This window comes from Aplidium turbinatum, chromosome 5 (genome assembly GCF_918807975.1).
Source record: "Aplidium turbinatum chromosome 5, kaAplTurb1.1, whole genome shotgun sequence".
In the NCBI taxonomy this organism is placed as follows: Eukaryota; Metazoa; Chordata; class Ascidiacea; order Aplousobranchia; family Polyclinidae; genus Aplidium; species Aplidium turbinatum.
The window spans coordinates 36,542,822-36,560,673 of record NC_137476.1 but is presented as its reverse complement, the minus strand read 5'-3'; the positions used below and the strand labels follow the sequence as shown (position 1 = coordinate 36,560,673).

At 37.7% G+C, this 17,852-nt stretch overlaps 1 protein-coding gene across 1 annotated transcript; it reads left to right on the top strand.

Moving 5' to 3' along the window:
* Positions 1–3,134: 3,134 nt before the first annotated feature.
* On the top strand, positions 3,135–16,039 carry LOC145769886 (mismatch repair endonuclease PMS2-like). Its single transcript, XM_082581427.1, has 13 exons — positions 3,135–3,264; positions 7,342–7,428; positions 7,625–7,763; positions 8,027–8,174; positions 8,398–8,475; positions 8,632–8,766; positions 9,071–9,270; positions 10,041–10,234; positions 10,486–11,193; positions 11,356–11,555; positions 12,004–12,181; positions 12,597–12,776; positions 15,615–16,039. Exons 1-13 carry the CDS (start codon positions 3,135–3,137, stop codon positions 15,755–15,757), a joined length of 2,520 nt encoding a protein of 839 aa, XP_082437553.1. The 3' UTR covers positions 15,758–16,039.
* Positions 16,040–17,852: the final 1,813 nt, after the last annotated feature.

Here is a 17,852-nt window from a genome sequence, read left to right as displayed (position 1 = left end):
GCAACACTAAAAGGCGGAAGTGCGGAAATAAACCGGCGTGAAATGGCGTATTGTCCGCAGAAGTAGCGATTTAACGCCGATGTAGAAAATGCAGAAATACGATCTTGGATTCCTAAACAGGAAAAAGGCGGAAATGTGATTTTTAACAACAACTCAATACCGAACATTTTCTTATGTTGAAATATCATTGAAAGATATTGTTTAGAAGCAATTGTAAGGTCATTAAATACTTTGACTGTTTTAATTCCACAGTTATTGGAGTAAATTTTGAAATTTAATGGAATTTATTGAAATAGGAAAAAGGCGGAAATGTGATTTTTAGCCACAACTCAATACCGAACATTTTCTTATGTTGAAATATCATTGAGTTATCGCTATGTTAAACAATATGAAGGCAAGATAGTATTTCCGCGTTTTCTACATCGGCATTAAATCGCTACTTCTGTGGACAATACGCCATTTCACGCCGGTTTATTTCCACGTTTCTGCATTTCCGCTTTTTAGTGTTGCCCAATGTTCTTCAACTGAACGAAACTGCACAAATGAAATTACACACTGCATTTCACAACAGTAGGCTACTTTTTTTCAGCAATTTTAAAAAAATTCTCCAAAGTTTTCTGGTTTAAATTTTTGGACATGCTTTCCAACACTTCCCTCTCAAGCCGAAATAATTTGTTCTTGTCCATTCCTTAGAAGGCCAGTCGCCGACGGATGACATCAAAAGCATTTAAACTTCTTTATTGGGAAGTGTGATTATTCCTTTTGTCTGCTCTTCTGTTTTAATGAAACCCAGCTTTGCGAAAACTGGTTGTTTGCAGTGCGATGTCTAGCACATAAGATTATGGCCTGGGATTACAGACACTTGTCTTTGTTTTGATCACTTGCATCTGTCACATCTTTGCTTCATGTCACCTTTGAACATTGCAGACAAAAAGAGACATTCTCTTTTTGCTTACGGGTAGAATTATACGATTAAATGAATGAAGTATATATGCAAATGAGAAGCAAATCCTGATGCTTTTATCCGACTTATTCTTTTAAGCGGTATACGCTTACCCGATGTTTTTACTTAACATTAGATTGGGTTTGGATTGGGATTTCAGGTTTTGATTCAAATAAACGATTGATACGTTTAAGCAGTATACTATTAACCGATTTCGTCTGTATATATAACTTTTCAAGGTACCGGTAGGCAAGGCTTAACAATTTTTTTCTGTAAGTTAGGAATAGCACACTTATGACAATTCTTTGAGCCCTGGTAGTTCAGTAGGCTAAGCTCTCAAACTTCTGAATTAGAAATAGCAAGATCAAACTGAGTCGGTTCAACACTGTATGCATGTGCTTGAGTAATGCACTGCAACCTCTGCGTACAGCAGCACTTAGTACTGTACTAGTAGATAGGGTATATAATTCATAGACAACACTTCAATAACATCAAAATTTCAATCAGTCATTTGCCTGCATCAATAGTTGAAATCCCCTGCAATTAAAATAAAGCCAGGACCAAGCTTCTAAAGAGACTTTCTCGGTCAAAAGATATTACCAGTTATCTCAATTAAATCAAGTGTACCGGTACCATATATAATATTTGAAAGTTTTATCATCACTATTGTTTATTCCATCAAAGCATTATCTTTTTCATTAACGCCTTATAGAACAGTGAATAAAGTCATCCAAACAGTATATATATATTATATGTGTTTTGTGATATCATGGTAGCCAAAGACTAAGTAGTCATTTACTTAAACCTTGCCTAACAATTAATTTACATAAATGCAAAAACAATGAGTCGGCAACGCTTCAAAAGGTATATCTATAGTATTATAACCTTAAAGATGTCTGCAAAGAAGAAGCTCAGCAATGTTCAAGGGCTACAACCATAGGCATAGAGTAAGGGGGTGCGCTGCACCCCCTGCTCTTATCGGTATTGGGTGCAACCTAATTCGCACCATGAACAATTCCGGAATGGCCCGATTCGGTGAGTACGATTCGGTGAGTTCCCTATTCGGTGAGAGCCTTTTTCAGTGAGTTTTTTTTTTAAATTATTGCGCGCCGTAGCCTAATTATCATTGCCATTATAGGGGTTAGGGGTTTTTGGAGGTTTTTTGGGTTTGAGGTTAGGGGGTTTGGGGTTAGGGGTTTTAATTAGGCTACGGTACCCGACAATTTTCAAAAAAAAATTCAAAAAAATCACCAAATAGGGCTCTCACCGAAAAAGGCTCTCACCGAATCGGGCCATTCCGGAATTGTTCATGGTACGAATCATGGAATGTTACGTAATAAGAACGATTATATGCTACACGCAAAAAAAATGATCAGTTAGCAAGTGTATAAAGTTTGGAATTGACAAGAAATCATTAAATTTTAAAATTAAGTTTGAATCACTGAAAATAAACGTATTCAAAACTTTCACTTCGGCCGACGTCATTTCACAATTCGTAATCTACCTCGGCAATCATTTTGCCGCAGCAAAAATGCGTTAATTTTGAAGGCTGTCTAGCTGGAGACAACAGCTTGTCCCGTGTAGGCTATATATATTATAAGTCAAACCTGTTTTTTTAAGATGAAAATCTCGGCCTATACTCGAGTATTTACGGTATTTGATGTTTATGCGTATGATATTCTGATATGACTACTCTTGCACCCTTGGTAACTTCTAAAACTCTATGCCTATGGCTACAACACTATCTAAATATGGTAATTAACAATATTTATGACATCATAGAGAAGCTAAATGCATTGTGCTGCATCACTAGCGGATCGTATGCAAAACAAAGTAAATTTATTTAAATAACATGATGCGTTGTATCGTAAATTGTATCGGCATATTAAGTTTAATCATTGCTATTTGAGAGAAAGAATTCTTCCAATTAACTAAGTGCCTGGTAAACAGTCTCATTCAATTTTTAGCAAAGTAAATTTATGTGATTTTAAATTATTTAAATTTATTACAATGGCTCACCCATGCAGAACGCTTGTTCAAAAGGTGGCTATACTTTGTCTTTAGAATGGCCAGCTTTTCAGCAAGACTATAATTATGTGTCTTGCCTAACTTTAACCAAACATTACGTTTGTTTTATTATTTACTTTGACTTTAATTTCAGCCTAAATATTGTCATTATCACTACATGAGAATGAATGAAATAAAATGCATCAACAAAAACACTGTGCACCAAATTTGTTCCGGACAAGTTATATTTGATTTGTCGATTGCGGTAAAGGAACTTGTGGAAAATAGCTTGGATGCTGGAGCTTCATCGATAGGTAGATATTTCTATTATTCCTAGACTTCTTGAATTACCGGTATTTAGAAGGAATGCACAGAACAAAAGAGCGTCTTAGTAATATGGCAACGTACATGCTCTTTTACACATAGGGTCAAATACATTATAGCATGTGTTGTGCACATTTGAATACAGTACATACTACATACGATATGTTGGAATGTTAGCCGCTCCAGCAGAATAGCTGGGAATAATCAATAGAGTTTACCACATGTGTTATTGATGACAACTAAATAAATAAGTTAATAGTGAGTAAGATTATTTGATTAATTATATGTTCTTGATAATTAAGCTCTCTATCTCTGTCGGTATCTTAGCTGTCTCATTCCTCAATGAACGATGAATCGATGATGTTCCAGTTATATTGATCTTGTGCACTTTGCCACAGTTTATTAGATTGTTTGTTGTATGGTTGAAAATTATCTAGAAAGGTAAATCTTTGAGCTCCTCTAGGCCGTTTTCCGTTTATTTTACCAATTAAAGATAAACCTTTGAGTTCATCTTTTCTAATGGTGTAGCAGAAGAACTTCAGCTGCCGCATCTCTATAGATCTCAGTGTCTGTCGCTCCTGGCCTATCCACTGGAGAACTGCTTCATTGGTCTGAAAAGCCGTCCATGAAATTTCGAGAATCCTTTGATAAAACCAGCAGCTTCTAGCTTTTTTTTGTTTTTTTTTTGCTGTGAATGTCCAAGTTTCACATCTGTACATCAAAATTGACCAAACAATGCATTTTAATAAACGAATCTTTAGGGTTTGAAGAGCTTTCAATCTTTAAAGACATTTGCCATGGTGTTAAAACTTGTCTGTAATAATCCAATGCGTCGTTTTATTTCCCTTCACATCGAGTACTTGAATTTAGGATTGAGCCCAAGTAATTGAATTGTGATACTTGTTCAATTTTGCTACTGTTGCAACAGACACAGATTGTTGGTTCAGGAACACGATTCGACAACTGCCAGAGTTTTATGAAGTAGAATGGCCACTTCTGAAACCATGTTGACATGAAGTCAGTTCATCTGATTTGTCAAAATAACTGTATGATATAATATATGATAACTTGTATATTTGCTCATTTTAAATATATTTGCTTTTAGAAATATGGGATAGAATTGATATTGGTCTATAATTTCTACAGGTTTCAAATGAACCAGACTTGTAAACTGGTACAATTTGAGCATATCTTTAAGTTGGTACGAATATATAGATGATGATGATATTGCAAAGTACACTCATTAAATAGCCTAAGGTAGTTATGATTGGAGAAATAATTGGAAAGGACATCTTTAAGAATGTCTTGTGAGAGAAGGAACATTTTTTATGCCATTTTATTGTCAATGTTAGCAAAGTATATATTCAGTGAATGAGCGATGGCAGTGGAATCAATTAGTTTTCATCATCTTCCTTTTTGATACTTGTAGGGCTGTAGGGGTATGTAGTTTGCACGATTAATTTTGAATTTTGTAATGTCATTTATTGCTTGCTATAGTTAAGATGTGTTATGACTAGGGTTGTAAAAATACATTTTGTGTAAAATACATGTAAAATACAAGAAAAATACATCGACGGAAAAATACATGTAGGCTATTTTTCATATTAAATTAAAACTTATTAAAAGCTCGCGTCATGCTCCGGCAACAGCGTAATGGCAGGGAGCATCCTCTCGCTACGCGAAGTTCTTGGTCCTTGTAGGTCAGTGGTTCCCAAACTCATTGTCGCGACCCAAAACCAAACTCATTGTCGCCTACCATTCCGCGACCTGAGGGTCGCGGAATGGTAAGCCTACATAACAACGTATACAAATGAGGACTTTTACACAATCCAACCATTCCAACTGTGGATTTTAGAGCCCTGTGTATTCTTTTTTATCAACGTTTAGTGATTGTACTTAATCCCTTACTTGCAATGGCCTTATAGTCTTCTACAGATATTATATATTGTGATGTCACAGGTGATCTAGGTCACAATTAGGTCATTGTTCTATTGCGGACATGTGCAACCGCCCACCACGTTGTTCTGAGTGGCCCGCGTGGTAGGCTACTCAGCATAATGTTAGTTCACTTACATCAAAGCAAGTTTAAGGTTTAGGGGGTTTATGTAGAGCTGAAGCTTTGTGATGTTTTAAGAATGCTGCCTTGCAATTTCGCAATGCGAGGTTAGCACTTAGAAGCTGTATGGAGTTGTACAGTACCGTACCTACAAAACTGTACAGTACGTAGCTAGAGATTTGTTGGTGCTAATTGCTAAATAGGTGCTGTTGGATTTGATTTCAGCTTAAGTCTCGTAGGCTACTCGCAAGTAGACATAATTTTCACTGTAAGTAAAAGCATCATCACGGTAAGTAGACAAAATTTTCGGTTTATTTAGTTAAAAAATACGAAAAATACATGTATTTTACATTTGTATTTTACGCACAGCCAAAAATACAGTATTTTTACAACCCTAATTATGACGGGTGCCATCAATCAATCTGCTATATTATATATAATACATTTTTATAGCTATTTCTTTGATGTGTGTTAGTTTGTTTCTGTACACTTTGTGGCCTAACCATTTATGTATAATGCTTCAATTGTGTTTAGTTTTAATCTTGGCTGAAATAGTTTGTTCTTGTTTTAATGGACACAAAGATTGCTTTAGTATTCCAAGGTTTTCCTTTTAATTTTGTTTCCTTTCGTGTACGTTTTCTTAATGGTGCTTGTTTTTGTAAAAATGTTTCAAATATATATGTTAATAGATTTGCTCATAGAAGTATTTTTAGAGACGTGCAATTAATATCAGTCATTTATTTCAAGTTTTATCAAGATCACACAGAAACTGTTCAGGATTTTTTTTTGATATTATGATGAGTTAGACTTGTGTACATTACATTTAGGTTCAAATGGTAAAGTCTATTAGTGCAATTAATTGGAAGATGTCACTTACTAGTATATGAGCTTTCTTATTATGAGCTACATCATTTGAGTAGATGTGATCAATGAGAGTAGAGCTGTGAGATGAAATTCTTGTTGGTTTCGTAATTAGGGAGCTGCAACCAACACTTTCTAAGCACCGCCAGTAGTTTTTTCCTGTTATGTTGTTTTCAATCTTTAGTAAATCAACTGTTTTCATTAGACAATCTGGTTTGCAATAATCAGAGTCAAACTTGTGTGGTAATCTTTTTGATAAATCATTACATCATGATGAGATTGCCCAGAAAATAAGCAAGTTAATTTGCGGGTAGGCACAGAATTAAAAGGAAACATATTTGGGTAGCATTGCGGGCAAAAATATGGATCAGTGAAGGCCCCAAGAGACTAAATGTCTTTATATTTCATGTACTGCAATTTTGCATTCATCAAATGCTGGCATTTGCACAACAATCTAACCTAAAATGTAACAACATATTTCATGTAGGTACATTTTAGGTGTATCCATCCATTACAAACATCACAGCACAGAGAGTTTTGATTAGATTTGCAGGGTTTAAATCATTTAATACATGGGTGTATTGAGGGCATAGTACTTGATGAAGTTGAGTTAGCAATTTGAATAGCGCTAGATGCATGCAGCGCTAACGCAGAGTGCCTAAAAGTATGACAAAACAAAAAGTAATGCCACAAGCACTAGGCTCATTTACGTCAGTTAGCACTGATTTGTGGTAAGATACAAACGAAACGTTACACAGCAATAGAATAACAATCACAGCAAACCCTTCAAGCAAACTTTTCAGCATTCACCACAGCACCCATGTAGTCCAGGTCAGCATTAATAAAGGACCACTCAAACCACACGCATGCCATGGTGAATGCCAATATTAAATATAATATGATATAATACATACTAAATAAAAATATACGGAAAAATAAATCCTATGAAGATTATGTAGAGATTTAGTTCAAGGATTCACTGAGTGAGTAGCTTTCTTACAAAGTTATTTGTGTAAAATGTAAACACTAAACAGTCAATCTTTCTGGCTTTTTAAAAATTTTTGTGCTTGCAAATGAGATTTTTCTAACCAGTAAAAGATATTGTGAACAGTTTATCCATTATTACCGACATGTTACGTATATTTTGCAGATGTGAAGCTGAAAGAATATGGATTGGAACAAGTGGAAGTAGTTGATAATGGATGTGGAGTCCAGGAAAATAACTTTGCTGCTCTTGGTTAGTTTTTCTTGTCTAAGTTTTTTTATGTAATATTTTATCATCTTATTCTATCAAGATATTTTAATTGAATTGTTTGTGACTTTCATCAGTGTTGATGAGGGATTGACAGAATTCTATTAGTTACAGAACATTTAAGCATTACGTTTTAAGTTGTAAATATGTTTTAAGATATATAATGTTTATTGTATTTTAGCCATGAAACATCACACGTCTAAACTACAAGATTTTAATGATTTGTCAAACATTGAAACGTTTGGATTCCGAGGTGAAGCTCTCAGCTCTCTGTGTGCCTTATGTGACGTCACCATCTGTACAAAGCATACTAGCAGCAGGTATGTGTAGTAGCAGATGCTATGGATTCAGTTTTAGAAAGAAGAATAGCTTTGACATAAACTGCATCAAAAGTTAGTTTTAGTTTTTTTTCAATTCATAATTCATGTCACTATTAGCTTTTTTTTTTTTTATTGCTTTGATATGTTATAAGGAAAGTTTGTTGCTTTGCTCTAGCACCATCTGCTTTTACAATTAAAAGGTCTCACTGCTGGGTAATTAGTTGAAAAGTTAGTTGGTTATAAAGTTACTATCATTTTTGCAGTGTTGCCCATCGAATTGAATATGATCACAATGGCACAATTAGCAATCTGAGTTCAGCCGCCCGTCAAACTGGCACAACTATTACATTGCGAAACATATTTCATTCTTTGCCAGTGCGATACAAAGAATTTAAGAAAAATATAAAAAAGGTATAAAATGGCTAGTTTTCTTATTATCGTAAATTTTTTTTGACTGTCGTCTTCTTACTCTAAGCCTTCCATCATCGGATATATTCCAAGAGAAACTGAACAAGAAAATTTTAGAATATCTGTTTCTTCCAAGTGTTAACCTCTTTTTACTTGCTGTTGTTTTTTACTTTTGAAATTTACACGAAAAAAAAAATTAATGTGAATTAATTCTATTGCTTCACAGGAATACGCCAAAGTTTTATCGTTGCTGAGTGCTTACTGCATTATTTCTACTGACGTCAAGATAGCATGCTCTAATCAGGTTTGTCTAATCAATTATATAAATGCATATCACACCTTGTACGACCCACTTGGCTGAGAAGTGAAAGCTCTTCTTCATTTCATGCGATTTCATCTTCGTTCCGGAAAACATTCATTCGTTGAAACAGTTACTTCATGATCATCTTTTTAATATCAGGCTGGAGCTAGGAGGCAAAATCACGTCCTTTCCACGCAAGGGTCATCGTCAATCCAGCAGAACATATCTTCAGTGTTTGGTGCCAAGCAGATGCGAACTTTGAAAGAATTCAAGCAAACTAAACCATTGCCGGAGGTGTTTATAACATCACAAACACGTTTTAAGTTGTAGCCTTTATTCATCAGCTCCTTACTAAGTGTAATTGTAAATCCTGCATCCAACATGGGGTTCTTAAAGTTATTGAGATTAGGGTGATGCAAAATTATTGTTTCTAATCCCAAACCATCAAGTAACAAATATTCTTAAACGTAATAAGTAACATGTTTTTGTGCGATGTCTGTTTGCATTTTGTAAAGTTCTGCTGTATTTTCATTTCCTGATTAGTGCTGTTTCATCCTTAAAAGTATCCTCCTGAAAGCACTTCTTTGTCATGTTGCAGGTATGTGAAGAATACCATCTTAATGAGAAGGATGTTGAGGAGTCCTCCTCCTCCTATTCCATCACGGGGATGATATCGGATTCTGTGCATGGAAGTGGGAGATCTGCTCCTGACAGACAATTTTACTTCATCAATTCTCGGCCTCTCGAGCTCTCCCGAGTGGCGAAAGTTGTCAATGATGTCTATCATGCCTGCAACAGGTGGGGCGTATGTGGGGAAGTGGCCCAACCTGATGGAAGTTATTCGAAGATACCGTTTATTGCTATTAGGATCCGATTGCTTTTTAGTCAATTGTACATGCGACAACATATTGCCCTAAAATTTAAATCCTAACCTATCGATAGTCGCTTCACTGCTTAGCCGTCTGACTTATATTTCTATTATCACTTTTAATTTTATATTTAGGATATAACCTTGAATTTTCTGTGTATGTTCATATTTTAGTGGCTTAGTGGTCAGTGCGTCCGCCTCTTAATCGGTAGGCATGGGTTTGATACCCTGTTGGATCATACCAAAGACTTTTTAAAAATGGTACGGTACTGAATCTAATTTCTGCTTGGTACTGAGCAATGGATGGATTCGGGTAACAATGTACTCAGTTGCGCCTCTATACGACTGCATTGACAGTTGACACTGTCTGCTTTATAAAGCGCTTAGGAGCAACGCATTCCGCAATGGATACAGCGCTATATAAAACCAACCTTTATTATTATCCGGGCCGACACTCGGTGATGATGATTTAGAATTTTAGATCAATTGGACATGAAAGCAAGGAACCGTCGTGTCCATCCTCAAGCATGCCACTAAGTGCCTTGACAGACACCGCTACGTTCTCTTGAGCGTTGTTGAACCCGCTCCCTTTGGAGCGTTGTACGAGGGCTCTGGGCAATGTAAACTAATCGTGTGTATATCACCATCGAGTTATGGAAAGCTTGTGACTTGACATCACGTCACTCATGTTGTGCTTCAGGCATCAGTTTCCGTTCGTAGTCCTTGACGTCAGGACACGTCGTGATGATGTGGATGTCAACGTCACTCCCGATAAGCGACAAGTCTTCTTACACAACGAGAAGGTTTTACTTTGCGTCATCAAGTCGTCATTGCTGACGCTATTCCAGCAAAGTCACGTGGTCATGCCTGTGACGCAATCTACGATCACTTCAAGTCAGTTGCCTGTTGGGTGTTGACCGCGTGTTAAATTTCAAATTGTGTTGCATAACTTAATTGTCACAGCTAACATTAAAGTTTTGACTTTGTCAATGATTTACTTTGTGTGGCTGCATCAAGCTTATGAATAGTTTCAAATTTTATGAAAATTTATCTTTTTATTGCTGATGTGATGTTCTTGTGTTTTGCGAATTTTACTGTAATTTGTTTTTCCACCTTCTTTTTTAAAAGTTATTATTACTTGCAAGGTTTCCTCCGTGTCAATAAGGACGACTCCCCATCGGATGACGGCGATCAACGTATTCCGTGCCCAACTTCTTCATCCACATCTGATGATCGCTCCAGGAGTGATGGATCTTTCCATCAACATCACGAAGTACCTTCCATGAATAATGATACATCATCATGTTCCTCCGTTTCTAAAGAAGCCAATGTCCCTACCGCCATCCTTCATCCAAGAAGATGTTTGGAGGAGAAAGCGCATGAAAAATCAAAAGATTGTCTTTCTCCTGTTTTATCAAAATTTAAGAGACACAGTTTTTCCAATGATGAAAGTAGAGCACGAAAGCGGACTTCTTCGTCAAAAATCTTTTCTGGTGATGCTCTTGCCAAGCAACCAAGAATAGAGACACAAACTGCTCAAAACTTGGAAAAATCAGAGCAAAGTTCTCAAAACTCAAATTGTGTTATTGAATTATCAAATCATGTTGAATTTAATGAAAGATCTGACGATTGTGTGGATCCCAACTCCTCAATCACGTCATCAAATGAGAAAAGTTTTTCACTTCATGACCACACAGCTCCAAGTTGTCAGCTTGTGGAAGAACCGTCGTCTTTTGAAGATAAACCAGATTTTGTTCTGGATTCTCCTCCGCACAAATCATGGGAAGATAGGGAAGCGGAGGAATTGAAGTTTTCAATGACTTGCCTAAAGAAGCTGCAAGACGCAAAGGAAGGTGAAGTATATTGTTGAGGAGTGAGGATGCCATATTTTCACAAGTATTTTTACATGTACAGTATAGATTTAATTTTGCTGCATTTGAATTAAATTATGCTACAGAAATTTTGACGAAATACGGTTACAAATTGAAAACATCAACTTTTGGTCTTATGGTTAGGATTAAGAAGAAGAGGAGAACAGATGAACGACTCTTTACCGTTTCGAGCGAAGATTGATGCTAAACAAAGCGAAAATGCTGAGAAGGAACTCACTAGAAACTTGACTAAAGAATCTTTCAACAAGATGTTTCCTCTGGGACAGTTCAACCTCGGATTCATCATTGCCAAGCATGGGAGCGATCTCTTCATCATAGACCAGGTAGATCTACATCTTGTTTCTGTTGCATAATGCGTAGAATGTTCTACATTTATCAGCACAATGTAGTTTAATTTTATTGGGTGAGTGAACAACACGTTTGATCAAGCTATGATGGTCGTCTTTGTGTAACTGACACAGTTGGCCAGTGTTCAACTGGTATGCTTTGAATTTCTAAAAAAATACAGATGATACGATAAGTTTTATTAGAAAAATAGTTCTTTTTGTGTATTTGGATCGACACTTCAAATGTTCATCTTTATACGTAGGCTAGTTTTCTTGATACCACTGGTGGAAGTTCTCCACACGGAGGTCTATACCTTCGAGGTCATACCCACTATATTTACTGCATAAGTGTAAACGGTGTGCCGCTGTCTGCAGTTACAGTTTCAAAACGAAATAGTAACGTCATCGATTGATTGGCTTGCTAATCAGTGTTGCCATACCACAGCATGCTTCCGACGAAATCTACAACTTCGAGACTCTCCAGCAAACGACGCAATTGCAGCTTCAAAACCTGGTGGCTCCACAGAAGCTCGATCTTTCCCCTTCCAACCAACTAGTCCTGAAGGAAAACATGGAGATATTCCGGAAGAATGGTTTTGAATTCATGAACTCGTTTAACGAAGGTAGCCAAGCCATGCACATTAACTTGCCTTTGTATCAAGTAGTTACGACTAGTAGCCGATTATGTTATATATTCTATTTGAACAAGAACCTTATGAGCATCTCACCAAGGGCGAAGTAAGGCTTTACAAGAGGAGTAACTGTGTTTGCTTGTATATGTATTATGTATATGTGTCACCGTGTTTCTTTGTGCATTCATAACCTGCCTATCCACTATCCAGCAACGCGACGTTAACATGAACTACATCAAGCGAATTCAAGATTTATGATCAGGTTTGACAAACATAGCCAAGCCATGCATAGCGATGTTGAGGATTCGGTAGGTTGTTTTGTTGATATGCGCAATAGAGCATCTTACTTCTGTTGCTGCGAGACATCCAACAATTTCATGGAACTTCTTGTGTTCATTTCATTCAGCGACAAACCAGGAGACTTATCACTTGACTAAAGTCCCGATGAGCAAGAATTGGCAGCTTGGGTCACGTGACGTTGATGAGCTCATATTCATGCTTGATGATGCGCCCCACGTCATGTGTCGTCCTTCTCGCGTCAGAGCCATGTTCGCGTCAAGAGCTTGCAGGATGTCAATCATGATCGGTACGTTAGTATAAATATTATATTGTTATGGTAATAACTTAATATTTATTTAAAATGCAACTGCACGATGACTTTGACCTCACTTTATCTGAAAAAGCATGTTTCAATCTATAAATACCAACCTCGCCCTTACATTTTAAGGCTATGTTTATCTCAATAAAAATTATCAAAACCATGGTTTTCCACGCGCTTGTATTTTTGGCCACGTTCCTGCAATGGCGGATTGCATTGCGCAACATGCGGGTTATGACGTCACTTGTAGTCAGACCTCGGAGCGACTATCGGTTTTGCAAGTCCTTTGGTTGGATCTACCGGGTGGGCCTAATTGGTACAGGCCTACCCGGATTGACAGTGGGCCTACCCAAAATCAGATTCATGAAAAAAAAACATATTAATGTTTAACACTAGAACAACCAAGTGGCACTGAATTGTCTATGGCATCACTATTTCACAGAATTTGTAAGAGATATTCCGTAACACTAAGTTTTGTATGCTGGCCCGCAGTGGCATTATTGGTGAAGGCCCACCAACATATTTACTAGGCCCACCCATAAATTACGTTCTGAATCCGCCACTGGTCTTAGAGGGATAAGTTTTTTTTTCGCTGCTTCGATCTTGTTACACGTGCTTTTTATGTGAAAGCAAGTAGTATAGGCTCTTTGCAATCTCGAGTTTGAAAAAATAAGCCAGGTCTGTTGTCTGGCTCATTGAGATTGTTGGTTTAAGAGACTGACCAAAGCTGTCATAGGCCCATAAGGAAAGCATGCGAGGTACGTCTTAACCAATGTTATGTAACAATCTTAAAAATTTCAAGTCTTTCGTTCAAATGTATCTCTTGGAAAAATGAACTTTTAAAAGAAAACATTTCTCTAGCAATTTCGTTTCTTAGATTATTGTAGTTCTGAGCTAAATATTTAAAATGATGAAAATTTGCTCTATCTGTCACACAAAATCTGTTCCTGATTGCAAGGTGACATTTTTTGCCTTCCCTAACGATCAACATTTGCGAATTAAGTGGTGCAAGTTTGCTCATCAAGTCCATAAATGGAATGGACCCTTCCCTAGAAGTGTTATCTGCTCAAATCACTTTCTTGAGCATGATTTTTAAAATTATCTTGAAGTTAATATGGGATTTTGCAAACGTTACAATCTGAAGAAATCTTCTGTTTCCACCATAAAATGTAGTACTTTTGCTACCTCTGATACTTCTGCTTCTAAGCTGGATAGAGATCATCGAATATAAAAGCGGACAATACAGAAGGCTTGCAGTTACACAATAGAAGCTATAGGCTGCATAATGCATATCCTATTTAACGTTTTTAGGCCTACTTGTTTTAAATTTTATGAACATACAATGTGCCATCTGCTCAGAACGACTAAGAAGTTATGTAATACCGGTACCACTGCTATAGTCTACTTAAAACAGATCACCATCTTGCAAAACAGTAGGCTTACTGTGTTGCTTACTTACTTTGACATAACACCTTTTACCACTAAATCTACAAAACTAGCCTTCGGCGATGGGTATCGCAAACCACTCCTGGCACACAGGCATCAACAACTAAATTTGTATAATACGCTGGCTGAAAGATGCGTCTTCATTATAGATACCTTATAAATTAGCGCATTTACCTATCGCGTCTAGTTTAGTCTCCACTAAGTTCGACTACAAGTGACGTCATATCGCTAGGTGGCGTAGACGAGTTTCCCACTTCCAGGTAGCGTGAGAGAGAAGCGCTAGAGAGCGTGGGAATAATGTCGGTTTCTTGGCTGTGGGCCTCAATTGTAAGGAAGTAAGTTTTTCAACCCGTACCAGGATTCAGGCAATGGATTCTAGCCAGTCGGCAGAAGTGGCCGAGTGGATAGCGCGTTGGGCTCGCAGTCGAGAGCCTGCATGTTCGACTCCAGCCACCCGCACTTGCTGTTGTTTTTCTGGGCAAGAATCTTTACGATAATTGCCTCTACCCAGTGATCGATGTCGAGTGATGGGTAGTACCAAATTTAAGTCATAAGTAGAGTAGGCAACCGGAAACAGACATTGGCGTCGGCTGCAGCGTGGGTCAGGTGCACGTCGGAAGGCGTACACCGATGCATAGCGCTCAAGTCCGCTTTCCCGCAATGCAGGGTAAAGATATAAACAAACAAACAATGTTAATTTGATCGTGCAGTTGCACTTTAAGGCGCCGATCTAATGAAAGTGGAAGTCGCTATAGCTACTTGAGTTTGACCTTTGTTAGGAAACATCAGTGGTGCATAATAACTTCTACAATTTCCCACATTTCTTATAGTAATATTTGTATAATTCCATTTGTGCGGCCATTTTGAAGCAACTGTCGTCTACACGGCGTGGGTTATTTGGTTAACCGACTTTATAATAATTAATTTCGATCTTATTGATCACTTCTTCAATTGCCTTGCATGGACCAGGCACCGACGGCCTCGGATGAATAATTAGACTAAGTATTCCTATATTATATGTTGCATGGATGATTGTTTCTGTCTTGTCGTTAAATTGTTTCAGATGAGTTTGTCTTTGTCTGCCATGTGCCCGCTTTCCAAAGTGTTTACAAGTTATAAAGAGATGCTCCAGTTTTTGCCTTCTTATTACTTGGTCGAGAAATTTATATTATCTTGTTTTAATATTTTCAAACAGAGATCTGGTTTGGTTCACTTGTTGTAAAACTTCTTCGTTTTCTTTGCAAACCATGAAGTACGTTGCATTCTACGGAAGCACCACATCTCAAAAGCAGTTATAGCACAATATTAATCACTAGCAAATCATAGCATTGAATTTTCCACGCATTTTCACGTCTGTTTAAAAGTTGATTTTTTGTTCAGGAACGGCCTTGGGGAAGTCAGAGATGTCACGCTTGATCAAGCACATGTCTGAAATCACTCATCCGTGGAATTGTCCGCATGGTCGCCCAACGATGAGACATTTAATTGATCTTTCAAAGATTTCAACAGAAGCTTTATCTTGAAACAAAGTTTTTCTCTGATTTTAGAAAATATTATTTTACTGTGAATGTAGCCTAGTAGCCTACAACAAATGAAAACTGCGGACAGGACGCCACTGCTTCGACCTTAAGGTCTTCTTAGTACAGTAAATCGTTCACTAGAAAAGAATGTCTTATCATTGTATAAATAACGCAGCGTGGTGATTTTTCCATTTATGATACCGTACGCAAAGAACCACATTTGGATACTTTCACCCATCCTGCTAGAGTGCTTAAACTGCCGGAGCGGTGAGGTATGCGCAACGCAACAGCAAGGTGTAAACTTAAAATTATAATTCGAATAACAATTGTGTGGAAATTAGATAATGGAGTCAGATATATAAATTAGACAAATGAGTGTGAATATCCTTGAGACAAACAGAGTTTCATTAGACAGCCAGTTACCTAATAAATTAACATTTTAAACCATCGCTTAACATTCTCACGCGTAAAATAGGTATAACTACAAAGGTATCTGCTAACAAAGTGCTCAATTGGCGAACCAAGAGCATTTACATAAATGCAGACAGGATGCCACTGCTTCTGCCTTAAGGTCTTCTCAGTGCAATGTGCCTACTGCCTAGTGCTGCAACAGACGTATTTAAAATGCTGCTCCAAAAACTTAGCACTAGAACAGCTGGTGTTGCGATAAACGTAGCCTACAACTGCCAATAGTGGTGATTTTGACCGCCTTTACCAGCTAATGCGTGGCGTAGTGCAGCTTAGTTAAACGGTTTTATTGGAAAGGGCAAATATCAGGACACAAAACTGGAAGTAGACGAGTTCACATTAAAGTTGTTGCACAACTAACAGATTTAGAAAGCTCTTTGGCGTTTTGTTGAAACTGATTTTCTTGGTTTTGTTCAGTCGAAAATACAAAGACAATGCTTCAGAATCAGTCACACGCGTCAGAGACCATATAACTTATACAATTTTGTAAAGTACAGCAGAATGGTGTAGATTTAATTGGATTTTGAACACCGACCATTATCCGCCTCGATAGCTCAGTTGATTAGCGCATGGCTTTCATGAACGAAGAAGCTTCAAGATCAAGCGGCGCTTGTTTGACTCTCAGGGTGTGCGCTTGAGCAACGCTTAACGCACATTAAGGATTGCTTTCTATTCAGCGGCATGTAGCCTAATGGATAGAGTAATTCCATTCCTCAGTAACAACACTTCTATCGGAAACTTCACTCTGCCAATCTCGGTAACCGGTTCTGCGTCAAGAGCCTCTACTCTACAAGTATTCAAAACTACAAGGAAGAACTTATCAAGGCTTGGTTGGTTTTGAATCTTATCCTCGGAATGACAAAGCTTGGATTGGTTATTCCTGGTAGTTTTGTATAGCCTACTTGTAGAAGCTCTTGACGCAGGGCTGGTTACCGAGATAGGCAGAGTGAAGTTTTCCGATTGTTGAAGTGCTGTTGCCCGGAAATTATTGCATTCACTAAGTGCCGCTGAATGGAGAGCAGTCCTGAAATGCGTTGCTCAAGCGCACACCCCGAGAGTCGAACTTGCGCCGCGTGATCTTGAGCCGGGCGCGTAACCACTGAGCTAACGGAGCGGACTCGGCCTCGTGTGTCTGATATGAGGATAAAGATTAAATAACCAAACCAATGAGCGTTGACGACCGTTGGAATGGAAGGTCAAGGTCAAACGGGGCCCCTGTGCTAATGAATTTTATGGGGGCCCTTACCAGCTTACGTGGAGCGTAATGGAAGTAAGCTGGTTTCGCTTGCAGAGGAAACCGAGCCTTGCTTAGGTAAGTTAGATAACTTTGAAATAGCACGTGATCGATGATTAAATAAGCATGTGCAAATTAAGTCAACAATGTTTACGTTATAATGGATGCAAAATCACACACATTAAATCAACGAAACCGTGCAAGGGAAAACATTGTAGCAAGGGACCACTGTTATAGTAGCCTACTGCACACTACACTGCAAATTGCAATGAAAGGTTATTCTGAATTTCTATTCTAAATTGCTTTTTCATTCACTACTAATTACCAATAGGATTTAGAAAACTAACATGAAAATCAGTCGAACGACTTTTTTCTGGCTTTTTTTGCTGCAAAGTC

Coding starts and splice junctions, on each gene's coding strand:
- LOC145769886 (XM_082581427.1), top strand. CDS start 3,135: ATGAATGAAATAAAATGCATCAACAAAAACACTGTGCACCAAATTTGT. Junction 8,767..9,070: donor AAACTAAACCATTGCCGGAG/GTGTTTATAACA, acceptor GTCATGTTGCAG/GTATGTGAAGAATACCATCT. Junction 9,271..10,040: donor GTCTATCATGCCTGCAACAG/GTGGGGCGTATG, acceptor GTTGTGCTTCAG/GCATCAGTTTCCGTTCGTAG.